This window comes from Ascaphus truei, chromosome 1 (genome assembly GCF_040206685.1).
Source record: "Ascaphus truei isolate aAscTru1 chromosome 1, aAscTru1.hap1, whole genome shotgun sequence".
Classification (NCBI taxonomy): Eukaryota; Metazoa; Chordata; class Amphibia; order Anura; family Ascaphidae; genus Ascaphus; species Ascaphus truei.
This window is the reverse complement of record NC_134483.1, coordinates 84,577,772-84,598,089: the sequence shown is the minus strand read 5'-3', so window position 1 is coordinate 84,598,089 and position 20,318 is coordinate 84,577,772. Positions and strand designations below refer to the sequence as shown.

Below are 20,318 nucleotides of genomic sequence, written 5' to 3'. Positions count from 1 at the left end.
TAACATTACTTCTATGAGATCCAAACAGGGCCTGCTCCTATTTGATCCAAATAAAATAAATGACGAATTTGTAAACTATTACCAATCTTTCTATAATCTATCCAAATCCCAAACAGCAGCTAGCAGTCATTTGAGAACGATTGAGGACTATCTTAAGGAATGCAATCTTCCCATATTGGACGAAAATGCATTAGCAGCCTTCAACTCCGTAATATTAGAGGAAGAGGTAGCCTGGCCATTAAAATGCCAAAGTTGGCCAGATCCCCATGGTTCGGATGGCTTGACCAACACATTATATAAATGTTTCTCCAAAGTTCTAGTCCTGTGTCTCTCAAAACTTTAAAAGAAAATGTCCAAAATGGTGAACTTCATGATCATACCACAAGGGTGAATATCATAGTAATCCATAAGAAGGGCAAAGACACTAACTGCTGTGCCAGTTATACACCAATTTCACTATTAAATTCGGACCTACATTTTTTTGCTACAATCTTATCCACCAGATTTAATGTGTTGCTGCAAGAGTTCATGCACCTGCACCAGGTGGGGTTTGTAACTCATAGACTAGATCTTCATAATACAAAATGCACAATAGATATCATTCATTTTATCAACCATAAATCAATCCCTTTTGTGGTTCTCTGTCTGAGTGTGGAAAAGGCACTTGACAGGATTAGTTGGCCCTTTATGCTTAAGATACTTGAAAGCTATGGCATCTGAAGGAAAAATGTTGATGCTATTAAAGCGTTCAACCACAATCCATCAGCATCAGTCCTGATGAATAGCTAATCCTCCAAGCCCTTTTCCAGACACAACAGTACTAGACAAGGTTGCCCACTGTCTCCACTCATTTGTGCCCTAATTATTGAACACCTTGCAACTAAAATCTGTGCTAATGAAAATATAAAACCATTGGGTTTAAATCCGAAAAATTCAGGAACTCTCAGAATATGGTTCCCTCTCTGGATATAAAATGAATATTAGCTAGTTGGACGCACTTGATTTCCACATTCCAAAACCAGATGTGAAATTGCTTCATATCAATTTTAAATGGCAACCGAAAAGTTTAAAATATTTGAGCATTAATATTACTAAAACATATAGCCAGCTCTACCAGACCAATTTCCCTCCCATCCTTGCCAAGATAAAGAATGATATGGAATATTGGTACTCTTCCCCAATCCTGTGGCTGGGAAGGAAGAATCAAACTTTCTACCCTCTTTAGATCAACACAGATAGGACGACTGGGTATACCTAATAAAACAAAATACTATATAGCCTCTCATCTGTTGCTTGGCATTCCCCAAGTGATTAAAACATGTGGACTGGTATTGAAGTGGATTGCCTGGCGTTGAAAAATATGATGGGCCCAATCTGGCTTCAACAACACCCAGATATTTGGGAAGCAAATGCTATAGACTCAGCTTTACCCATGATGAAATTAATTACATTTTGACTCAAAACTTTTGATATAATTCAATCTTGACGATTAAGGCCGAGCATAAATGGTAAAATACATATAAGTCCTGGAAGAGAGTTTTCCTGAATTATGATCAATTGACATGCTCTTTGAACATCACGAGTCTAACATGAAATCTATTTTTGGAGCAGTAATGCAAAAAACCTCACATTAAGATACTCAATAGGGTATATATCTCGATGGCAGATGAAATTTGAATCAGTTAAGTTTAGTAAAATAAAGGTGAGTATTCTGCGTACATTTGATAGATAGATCATAGGCATATAGTGTATAATTACACAACAGGTTACCACACAATCGGACTGCGGCAGATGGAATAGGCCCTCTGGTGATTTGGACTGGAATCGTGACGTCAGCTCCGCGACCCGTGCAGGGGACGCGCTGTGAACTCCGTCTTCCCCTTAGGCCGGATCTCCTCGGTGGGAACTACCTCTCAGGGACGGAAGTATCGGAGTCCCAGGGTGCAAAGCAGCGTCGCCACTCGATGGTTAGTGGTCACGTGATGGAAAATCCCTTGCGCATGCGTCATGCGCAATAATTGTCCCAGTAATACAAGGCTCGGATAAAGCCTTTCAATGGCACTTAGGCATACGGCAGTGTCCCGGTTTAGATATCAAAGTGCAAACCGATGGTTCAATAATGCAGAAAAGGAGCACAATTGTCATTAAAGGCTGATATAGGCACTAGTACATTAAAAACATTAATCCATTTTTAGTGTACTAGTGTATGCCTGCAGCTGCCACAAGCTAAGATGAGACGGGACCTAGCTGGGATATATGGGGGTCTATGGCCTAGTTCAGAGGCCACTGGCACTCTGAACACCTCCTTACCCCTTGCTGTCCCTGCTCCGACTGGCGTGGTCCCCTGAGAGCGCCAAATGTATCCTATCTCTGCTGAGATTCTAGGGGCCCTATTGGCTGTTCGTGCCCATGACAGCTACAGCCCCTGAGGCTGCTGGAGATTGTAGTCCCCTTGCGGGGCCTGCTGACTGGCCGCCGCAACTATTAGGGCACTGCGCATGCACGATTATCACAATGGCGACCTCGCTGTTGGGTGCGCCGCGGAGGTCCGGCGACCCGGTCGCATGCCTGCAAGCTCTACCTGGCGGCTCCTACTCCACCCGCAGTAGCCTCCCCTGCACCCGCATCTGAGGTAAGGAGCAAGGGGGACCTGGCTACCCATGTAAAGTTTTATTATACCTCAAAATGTATATTGTGATATATTTATGTAGTATACAGTGTTGATCCAAAGAAGGATCAAAAGATTTCCCCTGTAGTATAAGCACTCATGCCATATATAGTAACAATAATTGGACTTGATAGTCCAGCAGTCAAATACTGTAAATCCGGTTAGGTAGCCCAGAATCACCGAGGAAATCAAAATCCCTCCTTCTCCTGATGAAGCGTGGTGGACACGTGAAACGTGCGTCGGGAACGTAGTGCGTCACTGTTGGGACGTCACTCGAAGTGGCGACATCCTCATCTACAACGAGCAGGCTTGTATTTGCAGCAGTCTCTCCTGTCTCTGTCCGATTCTCTACCTGAGAGAAGACTAAGTTACAGTGAATTTGCACTGTTTGACGTTACTTGTTCTTTGTATATTCCGTTATATACTCCTACTCTATGTGATTAATCCTGGTATTCAAGATACACAGTACTTGCTATCATAGATATTTTTATTTATCTGCCGTATCAACTATTCTCTAAGGGTTAGCACATTACAGAAGGATACACCTGTTTCATGTATGTACCTTTATTAAGTAAGACATCATTAGACAGATCCAAGGTGCGTCACTGCTGCATAAGGTAGACAGAAGGAGGACAAGAGATCCTAATAAGGGTGTTACACATGAGACTTGTTCCTATATTGCTGTTCTCCTACCTGTATGTTAGATATATTTAGAAAGATTCTAGGAGTGTGACTGCTGCACAAGGCAAATACAAGGAGGATCAAATACCTATTAAAGGGTGTTATTGAAGAAACTCGTTGCTATATTGTTGTTCTAAATATTGGATGTAATAGGAGTCATTGTAGACTTTAGTTACACATACTTAGCTTACTTCAGACTTTTGACTCCTAATGCCACACTGAATGGGGACTTTTAATAATGTATCTGTGTTTTTAATAATTTCTATGAAGAAGTAATAAATTTTTATTAATTTTGATTTCCTCGGTGATTCTGGGCTACCTAACCGGATTTGCAGTATTTGACTGCTGGACTATCAAGTCCAATTATTGTAACTATATATGGCATGAGTGCTTATACTACAGGGGAAATCTTTGGATCCTTCTTTGGATCAACACTGTATATATCATACAACTATCCTCTAAAGCACCTGTTCATGAACAAAAGGTTTAATATGGTGATTGCGGTTTCATTTACTAAATTCTGATATATTTATGTAGCCCTGTTTCCTACTGAATACAGTATGCTACCAATGCTGTCTAACCTGTTGGCTTGCAGGGCCTAAGCCTCTGCCACGGAGAGCCTGGGGCAACACCTATGTATACCGATAACCTCTTACCAAGTGCAGCGCATCCACCTGTGATGGCTCCTAGCAGAGTGGGAGTGGTTCCTCACAGGACAATAATGTAATACTACGCACACAGCATATAACCGAAACGGTGACTTTACTACTGGTAACCATAACCTTGCATGACATACAGTAAGGGTCCCTCTGTATAGGAGACACAATAACTCACGCGTCTCGCAGGACGCGACCCCTCACCGTTTCCCACACCGTGTCCAACTCCCCACACCACAACCCCAAAGTAAGGTATGTGTGTGTGTGTGTGTGTGACTGCGCAGCCACTATGTACTGATTTATAGTTGGTGCACTTATGGATGTTACCTGCCGAGCGCTCCAGCGCTCGGGCCTGCAAACTGACTTCACAAAGATCCGACGATGAAGACACTCCAGGGATACCTTCCAGGGCGATCCCACCCGGTGGTCTGCTGCTGTGCTTGTAGAGGTCTGAGCCCAAACCTCTGTATGGTACCGCGGCAGTCTCTGGGTATACACTTCTCTCGCTTACTCTAATGGGGCAGGTTCCTATCCTAGGGCCTGTCCCTGCATCAACTTCGCTGACTGACTCAGGGTCTAACTGGGCCTGGGGTATAGGGCCTAGTGTAGGGGCTACTTACCTCCCTACACGCAGAGCTCCTTCTCCTTCCTCCTCCCGATCCTCTCTGACCAACGTGCTCCCCTGCGCAACCTCCTAACTCTTCCTTCCGCTAATCCGCCCGCCCTATTGGCTCCCTGGCGTCACCTGGTCTCGCTGAGGCTCCTTGGACTCGTAGTCCCGCGCGCTACGCCCTCTAAGATTGGTTCCTGTTTCGCGGGCTAACGCAACCCCTACCGCACATGCGCGACCTTTCCTCCATCACCACCTCCACGGGCTCACCGCGCATGCACGAACATCCAACATGGCAGCGCCTTGAACGCTCGGGTCACCGCGGAGCCTCCGGTGCACCGGAGCGCTCCCTGCCCTCGCTGCAACCTTCCCTATTCTCCCGGCAAACGGAGACAAGGGTGAACTGGGGAACCTGGCTACATTTAAGCTGAACCTTATTGTTGTGTTGTGAAAATGTGTATGGATATAAAATAAAAATAAAAACAGATGGTGAAAAAAAAAACTGAATGAATTCGTGAATATTGAATACTTGTATCATTAATAGAAACGCAGTGGTCATTTTGACCCCTTTAGCCCCTTTTGCTTCCATAAGGGTTTGGTGCACATTATGTGGTGTTTCAAAGCAACTAAAGAGGTTAAATAAAACGCATTCATTTGTTTATCCCATGAAGTCCCATTTCCTGGGTTGCAAATACTTTTTTTTATTTTTGATTAAACATTGTAGCTCTAGGACCCTGAGTGGGACTCACGGAAGGGGACGGCCAGGCAATACTTGGTGCTGTAATGTGTATGTGTGCTTGAGCCTGTTTTCTCTCTCAGTCTATTTTAAGACTCCCCTGAGTCAGGAGCACTGAAGCCATCGGCTGCTCACCCCGCTGCTCCTGCTAGGATGACACCAGTCTCTCCTGGAAGCCCTGGGGAGGTTTGATTTTGGGGGGGAGTTAAGAAGAACCACCAGGGGGGCAGCAGCAGCACTGATCAGGACAATGGAAAGCTACTGTCCTGCTGACTGTGACAGGGCATCTGAGATCTCCTTCTGCATGGACGATGAAGCGACTTCTGAGACTGCCCTGGACCCCGAAGAAGCAGAGGAGCTGAAACAGAGGTACTGATCACCCCCCTTCACCAATGCAGTAGTAGGAAGCATTGCACTTGTTGCAAAACACCATCATATCATGGAAAGTCACAGATTGTCCGGCCTGAGCTTACTTAAAGTGTATGTGGTCTATTTTTTCAGTGCCTGGCTGTGGAAAGGTTTTTCTATTTCAAGAAGGCATCAGAAATGACAGCTGGAGAGTCCTCCCCTGCCTGCCCTCCCCGGCTGGCACTTGGTCACCTATTGATCCTATTTTCTCATGGGCGTTGTGTCATTGTGCAATGTCTCCTGCTGGTTGAGCTTCATGGTGACATAACATCTATCTATTGCTGCTGTGCTCTCGTGGTTAGGGGTTGACTGACCATTTCTGTTTAAACCCCCCTTTTCAAGGCTCAGAACTTTTAATCCGTATATGGTATACATGTAAAACGTCTACAGCCAAGTAGACGCTGAGGCCCAGATGCACGAAGCGCTGTTAGCTGATTTAACATACCGTTAACCAAAATGATGCCTACACTAAAGAGAATAGCGTTTCCATAACTTTGAGTTAACCAGTGAAATAACGTATCAATACATTTTGTACTCCTTTGCAAATCGGATGCCAATGACCCACTAACCTAACATCACAGATGCACGAACCTCCGTTAATGTTAGCGCAGGGAAATGACAATATGATTAATAGGCCACACCAACACTTGCCGTTCTTCCCAGCCAGACCATGATTATCCTAACGCTATTTCATAGAATTCCCCATGAAGACAAATCCATGTTAGAGTAAAAGAAAAAAGTGGTCCCAGAATATATTCTTTGGGTCTGTTATTTAGAGCTTTCTACTAAAATAATGATGTTGTGTCAGACCAAAATATATATTATAAATAAGATTAACAAACACACGTGTTACACGTATGGAACGTGGCAGTGCGTTATCAGTAATGCACGTTATGTTTTTCCTAATGCGCATGTGGATTGCATTGATTAACGTGTCTCTGCGCTATTAATGTACCCGCTAATGCATTTATCGCTGCAATACTGCTTTAGGTGACGTATGTTGTTTTGCATATTATTAACTTAGTGGGTACCTGTTAAACTCAGGGAAAATAACGCCTGTTACCTTTTTAGGTGATGTTTATATATTTGTCCGGATTTAATGGAGCTTAGTGCAACCAGCCCTTAGTACATTGGAGCCGTATAAGGTCTGTAATATAGTGCTCAATGGTAATTGACTGTGGGAGGCTTACGTTGATAGTCGAGACGCACGCGCACGGCCCTGAGCAGTCGCGCGGCGGATCAGAGCAAATACAAGAAATTTGTATTTTCACCCAGCTGCCGCGTCACGTGAGCCATTAGGCCGCGCTGTGACGTCAGAGCTACGCTCTCCTTGCCGTGCGCATCACCGCTGGCAACATACAAACGAAACGTGCGCGCACTATATTTCAGACCTAAGATTTTTGTGGACTGGATCACTGTGTAAGATTATTGGGAACGTCTGAGTTTTCCATACAAATGGCAGTAATCATTTGTAAGGACTAACGTACCAAATGTGTGAGTTATTTGGCACAGATTATGGACACATTTCATTATTGTCTTTTCTTAAAAGACAGTAAAGAACGAGTTGCATTATTAATACCATCTCGTGGTATGAGCTTTGGTTTCATTATCAAGATATGATTGCAATGCAGTAAGGAACCCAAGAGTTCATATCACCTGTCAAAAGCACCTCATGGTCATATTAATAGGATATAATTACAGTCCAGTAAGGGTCTCACTCTCAGGAATTGGGTTGCCTCCTGTTCATATCACTCCAGACACCCTTATTAAGACAGATTTCTCAAGCAGAATGGGTCTCAGGAGTTAGGCTATCATTTGGTTATATCAGTCAGAGTCCTTAAAGCAGGGCTTCTCAACTCCTGTCCTCAAGACCCTTCAACAGGTCAGGTTTTCAGGGATATTCCTGCTTCAGCACAGGTGGCTCAATTCGTGGCTCAAACATTTTGAATGCTCTCCCCTGCCTGCTCCCCCCCCCCCCTCACCTTTTCTCCGGATTATGTGACGTCACATAGCCATGGCAACACAACATCATGTGACCCCACAATGTCATCTGTAAGCGCCCCCCGTAAATGTTATGCCCCCTCCCCCCCCCACCCCAGTTTGCGCACCCCTGGCTTAAGGAATCCCCAGGGCTCCCCTTTATCTGATATAAAAGTAGAGATCTGAATAGGTTGGCTTGCAAGGCCTGTAAAATGTTGTGTCTTTGGCCGCGCGGTGCCCAGAACGGTTTATTGGTTGTGATCTTTTTGATTTGCTGATCGTCTCAGTTCTCGTGGAGCTTCGGTCACAGGTTACTTTCGTGCAATAGCATTCATCATTGCTGCCGAGACTGGCACGGGAGAACCCTTTCACTGCCATGGGGATCAGCAGCTTATTGATTTGCTTTGCATTGCATTGCTGGCGCCTGTGACCGCAAGAGGGTTAAAATACCGATTGTGTGGTCAGGGGCGTGAGCTGACCCAGCTCTCACTGGGCCTATGCAGGCTCTAACCCCTTAAAGGTACAATGTTCTTACCGTTTTCCGTTATGGACAAATCCCCCAGCAGCTTTCTGTTTTGGTGAATGATTTATTTAATTAAACTCTTCAAAATTAGGCCACTTTGTTCTTAATCCCTTGTCCGTTTGGCAGCAAAGAGGTTAAGAGACCTGATTACTGCAACTTTGGAATCACTGCAGCAACCTGTCATCAGTTCTATGTGAGCCTACAGCTTGCCCCTAGCACATCTCTACATGTTCTGTATATCCTGTGGCATTAGTTGCTATGGTATACCTTACTGCAGGGGTGGCCAACTCCAGTCCTCAAGGGCCACCAACAGGGCATGTTTTAAGGATTTCCCTGCTTCAGCACAGGTGGCTCAATCAGTGGCTCAGTCATTGACTGAACCACCTGTGCTGAAGCAGGGATAGCTTGAAAGATCTAATTTTCGCAGTTTGTAATAAATGATTATAAAAAAAAAGTTAGATTATAAATACAATTCTGAAAATTCACTCACGTCAGTGTTGGTTGTACACACTTTAAATTGGAGAGGTCTGTAACACAGTCTTTTGACCCAGTTCTTACCGAGCTACAACATCCCCAAGGCACCCGCAATAAAAAAAAATAAAGTTCCCACTAGCACTATAAACACGATTGATGCCAACTTTCCTTTACTATAGATAGGATTGTATTCCTCACAGTGTAGGTCTATAAAGATTAAGACATTTCCCCTTTTTCCAGATCTCTAGATTTGTAGTTTTAAGATTTTGAGCAATATGATAATTATATTAATTATGGGAAGGGTTGGTAAGAGCCTAACAACACCACACTTGCCAGGATCTCACAATTTAAAGAAGCAAAATGACTTGAACCTGTGGATTTCCTAGGGAAGCACCGAGTCAGCATTACAACCATCCTCTACTGGAGACATGGACCTCTTATGTCCTGACACTACTAGCTAATAAAAATGGATGCCACCACAAAGGCCCTGGAATATCACTGTGACTTGTTTTATCATTGACTTGCGAGGAGGCTATTTTTTATTTCCATCTTAAAGCTGCAGACAAACAATATTCTACTGTACATGTGTGTTAAAAAAAATAATAATCAGTTCTGTACTATGAGAAAATACTTGTTGCATTTTTTCCCAATCACTCTGAATGACCTTTTTAATGTATTATAATGTAACAAGCATTTTTTGTTTCTATAGCAACCATTTACAAAGTCATATCCCCTTCCTCTTCTGAAACAGGCTCTGGCACACCCTTTTTGAGCCCCGCCCTCTCTCTAGCAGTGCACCAATTGTATCTAGTGGCTGCCTGGTCACATGATCTTCCCCACAGAACTTTGCATCTTTGGTCCTCTTCTGCTGCACTGACAGTCATTTAGTGAACCCTGAGTCATATCTTCGCTGATCGAACACAGGAGAACGAATCATTGCAACTTAGCTAATTATTTATCATTGTGTGGATTGTATTGATACACATATTAAAGGGGGGGGGAAGGGGAACCGGCAGCTTGGACGGCTGCTTCAATACAAGGCACTTTGAAGTCCATAGCTATAAAACTGAGGGCACCTGTAGTAATATACTGCTGAAGTTTTTCACTGAGCACACAGCAAACCTACGAAACCAATTTCTACTAGAACCTGTTACAGCAAATAGTGGTAATAGCTTTAAATGAGGAATACAGGCAGTCATCAGTTATCCAACGGAATCCGTTCTGGAGGTAGCGTTGGATAGTGACACCGTTGTAAAGTGAGTCCCATGTTAATCAGTGGCAGTGAGTGTTGGGTAGCGTATTCAGGCGTTGAAAAACGGCCCATAGGGTGGCATTGTAAAGCGTTAGATATGCCATTTGTTGTAAAGTGTAACGTTGGATAACGAGGACTACCTGTATATCTACTCAAAGAGGGAAAGTCCATACGTGGCTCCAGTCCTTGCCAGCCATTGTTGGAGACCATATACTGGGATTGATGCACAGTCCAGATTTTGGCAGTTCTTATGTTTCCTAATTAGGGAGGAATTCTGCCTATAAGGACAAGTGATGTACAGTATGTAAAGATGATCATGATCTTTCAAAGGGTGCTAGTGTTTAACTATAAGGGACCAGCTGACGTGTGTAAGGAATTTGAGATGCTCCCCGAACACCGTGTGATTTTTGCTCATGTTTAGGGCTGAAAGATATCATGACTCCAATGTACCCAGAAGCTGCCCATCACAATGACTTGAATAGGGGTCGCAGGGCCATCGGCTGCTTCAGGGTATATTAAATTACCTATGACATGTGTGTGCACTTTCATGTTTTGCAATACCAATAACACTTGAAACAAAATTGGCTGCCTGACACTTCCATTAGCAAGGTTGGATCATTTGAAGACATGTGATGTAAGCTCATATTTATAGTAATGCTGTAACTAGTTTCACGTAATAAATATCTGCCGTGATCAGGGATTTCAAACAGGGCCGCCAACAGAAATCATGGGGCCCAGGACAAATGAAAAGAGCAGCCCCCACCCACCCCCCACCCAACCCATAGCGCAGGACAAATGAAAGGAGCAGCCCCCACCCCCCACCCAACCCATAGCGCACCTACCACTGAAATTTTTTTTTTAGTGCGCAACTTTTACTTAACTGTTTTCTTCTTATTGTAATATGGAAAAAAACATTACAATGCAATCTGTTTATTTTTATATTTTGAACAAAAGACAAAGATACCCAATGCTGCATCCAATGTGACAAAAGGCCTGGTGGGGATTCAATATGGGCCTGGGGGCGGGGGGGGGGGGGGGGAGGGGGTTAGGTATGGGCCTGGGGGGAGGGAAGGGGTTAAGTATGGGCCTGCGGGGGGGGTTAAGTATGGGTGGGTGACTGACTGCCTGGGTGGGTGACTTACTTGACTGCCGACTGCCAGGGTGGGTGGTTGACTGCCTTGGTGGGTGACTGACTGCCTATGTGGGTGGGTGACTAACTGCCTTGACTGGGTGGGTGACTGAGTGACTGCCTGGGAGGGTGGGTGACTGCTTGGGTGGGTAACTGATGGACTGCCTTGACTGTCTGGCTTGGTGGGTGACTGAGTGACTGCCTGGGAGGGTGGATGACTGCTTGGGTGGGTAACTGAGGGACTGCCTTGACTGTCTGGGTGGGTGGGTGACTGAGTGACTGCCTGGGAGGGTGGGTGACTGCTTGGGTGGGTAACTGATGGACTGCCTTGACTGTCTGGCTTGGTGGGTGACTGAGTGACTGCCTGGGAGGGTGGATGACTGCTTGGGTGGGTAACTGAGGGACTGCCTTGACTGTCTGGGTGGGTGGGTGACTGAGTGACTGCCTGGGAGGGTGGGTGACTGCTTGGGTGGGTAACTGATGGATTGCCTTGACTGTCTGGGTTGGTGGGTGACTGAGTGACTGCCTGGGTGGGTGACTGAGTGACTGCATGGGAGGGTGGGTGACTGCTTGGGTGGGTGACTGAGTGAATGCCTGGGTGTGTGGGTGAGTGACTGCCTGGGTGGGTGGCAGTACACAACATTTCAAGCAGCTGCCCTTGCTAAATATCTATATTTTTGATCAGAACTGCTGCTTTATTATCACTGTGAACGCCCAGGTTCAGGAGAAATTCCTCAGCAGGAACTGTTGAAAAAAAAAAAAATAGGCTTCAGCTGCGTCGGTGAAACACGTTATTCGACGTTCCACGGAGTCTTTGCAGAGCGGCCATCTTGATTTCCAAAAACCTGGGACGCTGCTTTGAATTTAATAATAATAATAATAATAGCATGTTCTTGTATAGCGCTGCTAGTGGTACGCAGCGCTTTACAGAGACATTTTGCAGGCACAGGTCCCTGCCCCGTAGAGCTTACAATCTATGTTTTTTTTGGTGCCTGGGGCACAGGGAGATAAAGTGACTTGTCCAAGGTCACAAGGACTCCAGGAATTGAACCAGGCTCAATCAGTGTCTTTACTCACTGAGCCACTTCTTCTCCCAATTTAATGACTCCCGGTGGGCAGACACAAGTGGTCTACTTCCAGGAGGATCACCTGGTTCAGAAACTAAATACGTACAAATTAGGGGGAATTATTATAGTTTTTTTTTTAAACGAATGCACTTAATGATATAGAAAATATAAGATAAAGTTGGATGGCATTATTACTTTAAGTATGAATCAGAGTTATCCCTATTTTTAAACCAGTTAACGTTGAATTTATTGGTCATTATGTTTTCTGGCACTATTAGGGGCAGATCCACAAAGCTCCGTTATTACCTTAACAAGACATTAACTCCTTGCTAAGTGCTAACGGGTATCTTCAAAGCTCACGAGCGCAGTGTTAAGTGCTGGTTTTAGCCGTAACGAGCACTTGCATTACTATAACGGATGTTAGTATTAATGTTATGCAAAAGAGGTGTTCCCTCTAACAATGCATATCCCCAGAGCTCTGTTATAGTTAACGCAGGGAATTAACGATATGTTTATTAGGTCATTAGCAAAAAGTGGTCTCAACTGAGTAATTCCGGACCTGTTAACCTTTGTGAAGGCTGTGTGCTGATAGAGCTGATATAGCTGAGAGGGAGTCAGAAGAAGGAAATAGAGGAGACCCAGTACATGGGTATGAAGCATCTGGTAGAGATGCAGTGTGTGTGTGCAGCGTCGGCCTGAGCTGTTAGCTAGCGGAGAGCAAGGCTGTGCTGCCCATACTACAGAGGACAACAGTGCGGAAAGCGTATTGGGGTAAGCTTCAGGACTGAGGTCCCCGCACCTAAGACTTTAGGTTGTTACCCCCAGTTGGGTGAGTTTGTGTGCGGGTCTTATGTACTGGAAGTTTGTGGAAACTTTTTCCAATAAATTCACTTTTGTTCAACTCTGCAGTTCTGTCTAGTGTAAGGATCCCTGGTGTAATTGTCCTGGTCTCCCATGACACTCCCATCCAGGCCCTGAAATAGGTCTTTTACAGGGTCTGGATAAGTGTAAGACCACACTTAAATCATACCTAATCATACCTATTTACGGGGTTCTTTCCCTCTCCTGTCTTCTCCTTTTTAAACACCTATTAAACACCTATTCAGGGTCTTGATGGGAGTAACGCCGCCTTTGTGCAAGACGGGTTTAACTCCATGTTATTTGAAGCTAACGCAAGGCAGGGCTAACTTTACTTGGTATTAGCCTGTGCTAATGAGACAAATAATGGCTGTTGTTTTTGCATACTGTATGTTTAGCTTTGTGGATACCAGTTTAACTCAGGGAAAATACATCTGTTACATTTTTAGTCACGTTATTTGCTCTGACTTAGTGGAGCTCTGTGGATCTGCCCTATAGAAAGCATTACACTGAGTGTTCACTTACTGTAACATAGTTAATACTGTATTAGGGATTCTGGTTTTTTTTGGTATACATTCTTTGTAAAATCAGCGTTTACTTTTTTTGTCTTTCCGATGCTTTCATTTTTTTTACAAGAACAATGAATAGATCTATTTCACAACATATAATCTTATATTATCTCAAATTCAGAAGCTTCATATTAGAAAACAAATGTCTTCCACCAGAGAATTCCAGAGCAGTCTGCGTCTTTGTAAATATATATATATATATATATATATATATATATAACACGGTACTGATACCTCTACATGTGTATATATATATATATTACACATGTAGAGGTATCAGTACCGTGTTAGCCGAGCTTCAATAATCAAAAAATAAATAGATGATACCGTTCTGTGGCTAACGAAATGCTTTTATTTCTGCGAGCTTTCGAGATACACTGATCTCTTCTTCCGGCGATGTTTACAATGAATGAAGCAAGCCACAGAACGGTATCATCTATTTATTTTTTGATTATATATATATATATATATATATATATATATATATATATATTATACAGTATATACATATAGTTTTAAATACTTTTTCATGTACATATTTCCCTGTATACATTATAACATACGTGCATCATGACATATATCATGATAAAGGGGTTAATTCATAAAGCTCTTTAACCGTCAATTACACTGCGACCATCGAAAACTGTCATTCATGTCAATGCCAGTTTTCAGGTGATCACACATGTGGAGCATCAGTAGCTAATTTTTCTTAGGGCTTTGTAGTTCACTTTCATTACATCTAACTTGGCATATCTTTGTTTCAGTTTAAGGGATGTTATTCATACTGAAGACGTGAGACCCAAGCTACAGTGCATTATGTCAAGCCCTTCATTTTCTATGGTAACCGTGCAGTGTGAAGACAGTGGAATACATTGGGAGACCAGCTCAAGTCGATGCTCAACACCATGGGCATCAGAGGCCAGCACTACCTCTGATGTGTTCAGCATGGAAAGTTCATCTGTAGGTTCTCCTCCTGGAAAGGTTATATTTATCATCGACGAAGGCAAACTACGCCGGAAAAAAGTCAGAGCATCATCGTCATCAGAGCTTGCCCGGCAGTCTTCACATCTCAAGAGAAATATGGGTCATCAAAAACAAGAGGTTGCAGAAAATATGGGAGAAGCCTTAAAACAAGCACTGGAAAAAAGCTAAATATCAGTCCTCTACACACACAGAAAGAACAAATAGAGAGTTTACTGAAGAGCCGTTGGAACATTCTCCTGTTATGGAAAATTCAGGCAATGCACCAGAGAAAGAAAAACTAGGATATGTTAAAGCAAAAACTTGCAAGTTCAATACATTGCCAAAACAGGCAGCCCTGTCTTCAAAATGTTTAAATACAAGTAGTGACAGGGCCCAAGTGTTGACATCTTCCATGGCATCTTCCATGAGCAGTAGACAACCAGAAATCAATGAGAAATCGTTACAAAATGCCTCTGTGCAATTTTCTACGGAGGCTTCTACAAATGGTATACAATTTGTACCAAACAATTTTGAACGTAACCAATATTCCAATAGAGTTCACTCGAATTCATTAAACAAAACAGATGTGGAAGGAGTGGTACCTTCTTTAGATGACACAGTCAATGGGCTGTCAAAGCAGTCAGGGTCCACCTCATCTTATGTTATTAATCAAGAAGATAATCAAGCAGTTCGTCCTTTTTCATCACAGACAGTAAATTGGGTGTCAGACCAGGCACAAACTAATTCATCATTTTTACCTTATGAAGCCAATCTAATAGAGAATCAGTCCTGTATACCCCAGGCACCTAACTTGGTGCCAGTAAAATCAGATACTAGTTCATCATTTTTGAGTGACAAATTAGGCGGAGAAGAATTTCAATCACATAATCCAACTGCACCAGAGTCATTATCTAAACAACCTAAATCTTTATCATTATATCTTCCAGATGCTGTAAATACACTTGACAATCAATCACCATCCCTAGGAACTCCCAAGTTGACACATGGCGAAGTTAGTTCAATTACCCTCCCAAAAAAGCAGATACCAGAAATGCACATGGTTGAATCAATTTTAAATGAAGAAACGGATTCTGTGTTAAAACAATCAAATGAGCAACATCTTAATGACATAGCGGTAAATGAAGGAATTCAATCAACAGCATTAGTCAAAACAAACTTAATCCCAACAGGAGACCAGTCTTTAACATCATATCATGTCAAACATCCAGATGACAAATCAGTTTTACAATCTCCTATCGAAAAAGTAACAGAGAGTATAAATGAACCAATTAATCATGATACAGGCAAACGTAATGTTCAAGATTATTCACCAGGACAAAAGAAGTTGGTGTCAAAAGAAAAAGAAAGCTTTGCACCTTCTATTTTAGGTCAAGCACAGTGGCATCAAGAAAGGCCTGGTATGCTATTTAATGAAAAAATCTCAGAAACATCAATGTCTAGTCCTTTATATTTAAGTAACAATGTTTCGGAAAACGTAGCTAATCTAAGTTTTACTCAAGAGGGATATCTAAAAGCAAACAATTCTTTAACACATTTTGAACTTGAAGGCGAGCAAAATGGCACAGAAGATTCTGAGACTCAATCAAACGTGTTCAATATTATTTCTGATGGTTCTGAAATATTAAATATCCTCGCTCCAGAATGTATGTCTTCCATTGATCAAGAGGCAAGTGAACACATGCAGGATAAACTAGATTATCTAAACGAAAACCCCATGCTCAAACCAAAACAGCTTCCTGAAGGTGAAAATACATTGACTAATTATGACTCTAATGATAATATACATGTAGATGCCACTCCAACGGGAAATCAGGAAGAAACCAAACAGTTAAAAGAAGGTGGAAATAGTAATGGATCTATGAAGATAACAGACACGAATTCAGAGATAATGCAAGCAATAAATCCAGATAAAAGTACTAATGAGATAGATTACTTCGAAAAATTTACTTTAATTGATGACAAATTACCTATTGAGTCTGACTTTGTAAAACCAATCGATGAACTTGAATTAGCTAATGATACGAGAAGAACACAGTGGGGTCCTGTAAATGAAAGTGCGACAACTGAGGAAGATGAATCTTACTTATTAGAACATTTAGACGAGTGCTTCTATGGTGTAATGGATGATGATAACACAATGACTTCAGCGTTTAATATTCAAAAGTCTTGTCATGATATTGAAGGAGATGGAAGAGTAGAAGAAAGGGATGTGAAGGCAACAGGAATATCCTTGTTTAACGAGGAAGAAAGTGTATTGACGAGATCCATGCTCTTTCCCATTTCTGTTAAAATGATCAACCCAGAGCTTCTAGAAGAACCGCCCGCCTTAGCCTTTCTCTACAAAGACCTTTATGAACAAGCAATAGGGGATGAAACAAAAGATAAATGTGAGCAGTCCGACGAGGAAAGCACCGCTTCTGGAGACTCGTTTCATAGCAGGAATTCTGACGATTATGGAACAGGAATCTATTTTGAAAAATACAACCTTAAAGATGAAGTTACATTTGATGAGACCAAATGTACAGATGGTTTATGGTATGATGATGTAGAAGAGTATTCTTACCAGCTTGAAGAATTGCCATCTGACAGTGAAATTGTATCTGACATTCAGGCTCAGAATCCTGAAAATCTGGGTATTGAGGAGAAGCATCTGGAAGGAGAGGAGAACGAGTTTGATGATATTTGCAATGTAGCTTTTGTGAATGTTGAGGAAAAAGCATATGAGGAACAGGCAAGTTGTGAACTCTTATCACAATATCAAGATGAAATAATGACCTGTGAACCAATGCAGGAGCCGTCTTGTGCTGTAGAGGAAAACATTTTAGAATCAGTACCAGACAAAAATGAAGAAGGCATAGAATCAGTACCAAACAAAAATGAAGAAGGCATAGAATCAGTACCAGACAAAAATGAAGAAGGCATAGAATCAGTACCAAACAAAAAGGAAGAAGGCATAGAATCAGTACCAAACAAAAATGAAGAAGGCATAGAATCAGTACCAGACAAAAATGAAGAAGGCATAGAATCAGTACCAAACAAAAATGAAGAAGGCATTGAATCAGCACCAAACAAAAATGAAGTAAGCGTAGAATCAGTACCAACCAAAAATGAAGAAGGCGTAGAATCAGTACCAAACAAAAATGAAGGCGGCATTGAATCAGTACCAAACAAAAATGAAGTAAGCGTAGAATCAGTACCAAACAAAAATGAAGAAGGCATAGAATCTGCTTTTCCAACAATAGATATATTGGAAACTACAGAGCCTGATGATTCTGTTCCGTTACTAGATCAAAATACAATTGCATGTCAAAAAGAACAAACTTTGATTCAAGGCAAACCTGTAGCCAAAACTTGTTTGCAGGAAAGAACAGAACATGAGACGAACGTTGAATCTGTTGAGAGAATTGCTGATGAAGTGCTGGAGCATATTGTCTGTGTGATCAGCAACACATTATCAGCTGATAACAACCAACAAAATCAAGTCACTGAAGAGAGTCCAATAAGTGATGTAGAACTCTCTCTTGAAACTCTGCAATCTGAGACGGAAGAAGATAAATCTTCCACACACGTAAGAAATATTTTACCATCTGCCATAAATGAGCCACTTGATATTAACAACCAAGAAGGGTTAGAGCTAGATTATCAGCCTGTAGTAATTATAAATGGCCCAATAAATGAGAGAATGACAGATGTAAAAGATTTAGAGGAGGAAAAAATAAAAGAATGTGTGCAGTTTTCTATTTCTGAATATGAACCTATAGAAACCACATTAGATTATGAGCACAGAACAGAAGATGTGCTTGAGGAAGTACATGGAGATGTTATAGCTCAAGAGGTAACTGATGCTACTGAAACAATACTTGAACAACCAGAAGCACAAGATACAGTCCTAGTGAATGCAGAACATGAAAAAGCAGAGGAGCCATGTGAAGAAGCACAAACTACATTGGATTTACAGACATTGTCAACTGAGACAGTCAGGCATGAAAGAGTAGAAGAACTGTTCCTAGAAGACGATGAGGTAACTGCTGAATCCTTAGACTATGAAATCATCAACCATGACGAACTACTGCAAGATGAGATGTCACCTGAAGAGATAACATTTGAAGACAGAGAATCTTTGGAGCAAGACAGTGATGGTGGCTATGACTTCTTTATGGATGCAGAGCAACTAAGCGCTCAGGGTCATGAAGATTCTAGCTTTGAGATGATAGAACATGTACAATCACCATCAGAGTTATCGGAAGTATCACAATCAGACGTGAAGAAGCCTCAAATTGACACCTATTGCTACAGTTGTAGAAGTCCCATATCTGCCATTGATAAGATTTTTGGTGACCATACGAACCATGACGTCACAACCTTAGACAAGGCAATCACCGAGATGACGGTAAGTTTTTGCATCAATACCTTAATCATGGTCCATGTATCCTTCACCCTTTACCTATTTTCTTAATTTCCCCTTTAAAATTGCTCCCCACCCCAAATGCATTTTTGGGGCTAGGAAAGTACAGTTTGAAACTAAACCCCTACAGCCATTAACTTTGCTTTTTATTTCATTATCACCTAGTCACCTAAGTTTAACACTTTTTCTTTTTAGTTGTTGAAGGATCTGCACCAGTAAGGGATTTAATGATAGGACATAAAAGTTATAACTGGGAGCTTCTCCAGGGCTGCCTTCCATGCTTTAACAGTATCCGCAGACTTAAGTCCAGAGCCACAAAGCTCTGTTAAGTGATGTTAAGTTGAGCCTTTACCTGTATAAAGAAAGGGTAATAATTGCAGAGTAAATGAGCATATCAATATTAGGTGATACCTAATACTGTACCTTAGGTGATATAACAACTGGAGTAACATGTCTACTACCTAATTCACAAGTGTAATAAGTGTAACATTATGTTATGTTTTCTCCCAGAAGGAGCATTGTGTTCACTATAACAGGAGAGAGAGAGGAGAGAGAGAGAGAGCGGGGGGGGGGGGGGGGGGGGGGGGGGGGGGGAGAGAGAGAGAGGGGAAGAGAGGGAGAGAGAGAGAGATCTGGATGGGAGGAAAGCCACCTTTAGCAAGACATACTTAGCATGACTTTATTGGCAGATAACGCAGTACAGGTATTGTGTTACAATATTAGCCTATGTTAATACGTTAAATGGTGACTGTGGATATGTTGTGACCGCAGGAAAAATAATGGCCTTTACTGTTTTAGGTAACATGACATTATGAGCCTGCACTTAACAGAGCTCTGTGGGTCTGTGACTCCACCAGTCCCAGCACAGCAGGTGTTATTACAAAAACAGCTCAGCTGCATGTGCCGATGAGAATGCAAAAGGAAGCCTGGTTGAGTCCGACAGATCTGGAGCTATAAAGGTTATCACCAGGCTTCTAATCACCAGGACATAAAGATACAGCCCATGGTTTTTTTATTACTTACATTTTTTATTGATCATTTGTATACATAAAAAAAGTAAGGCATGCAAAACAGAAAACAAAAAAAGGGGGAATACAATAATAAAAATAAACTGTTTATGAAACAATAAAGGGGAGGGAGATCAGGGAAGGGGGGGGAAGGGACAGCATTTGTAACAATATAACACTGTAAACAACAATTTAAATACCACATGTATCACTCTGTTCCAAGTGTTCTAGTCTTTATATGGGGATATACCTGCATGACGGAACCAAGGAGCCCAAATCTCAGAGAATTGCGAGGTAGAGCCGTTCAGATA

At 42.3% G+C, this 20,318-nt stretch overlaps 2 protein-coding genes across 2 annotated transcripts in view; both read left to right on the top strand.

The window, feature by feature from the left end:
• Nucleotides 1-5,421: 5,421 nt before the first annotated feature.
• LOC142489641 (cardiomyopathy-associated protein 5-like) lies at nt 5,422-14,763 on the top strand. Its single transcript, XM_075590759.1, has 2 exons — nt 5,422-5,720; nt 14,376-14,763. Exons 1-2 carry the CDS (start codon nt 5,602-5,604, stop codon nt 14,761-14,763), a joined length of 507 nt encoding a protein of 168 aa, XP_075446874.1. The 5' UTR covers nt 5,422-5,601.
• A 73-nt stretch (nt 14,764-14,836) lies between these two features.
• CMYA5 (cardiomyopathy associated 5) overlaps nt 14,837-20,318 on the top strand; it is a 62,274-nt gene continuing 56,792 nt past the window's right edge. The window contains exon 1 of the mRNA XM_075590747.1: nt 14,837-18,985. Within this exon, the coding sequence (XP_075446862.1) occupies nt 14,837-18,985 (4,149 nt within the window). The remainder of the gene's footprint in view (nt 18,986-20,318) is intronic.

Bases quoted from the DNA above. Each gene is read 5' to 3' on its own strand.
- LOC142489641 (XM_075590759.1), top strand. From the start codon at position 5,602: ATGGAAAGCTACTGTCCTGCTGACTGTGACAGGGCATCTGAGATCTCC. The intron at 5,721-14,375 runs GTACTGATCACC...TCTTTGTTTCAG, and splicing joins GCAGAGGAGCTGAAACAGAG to TTTAAGGGATGTTATTCATA.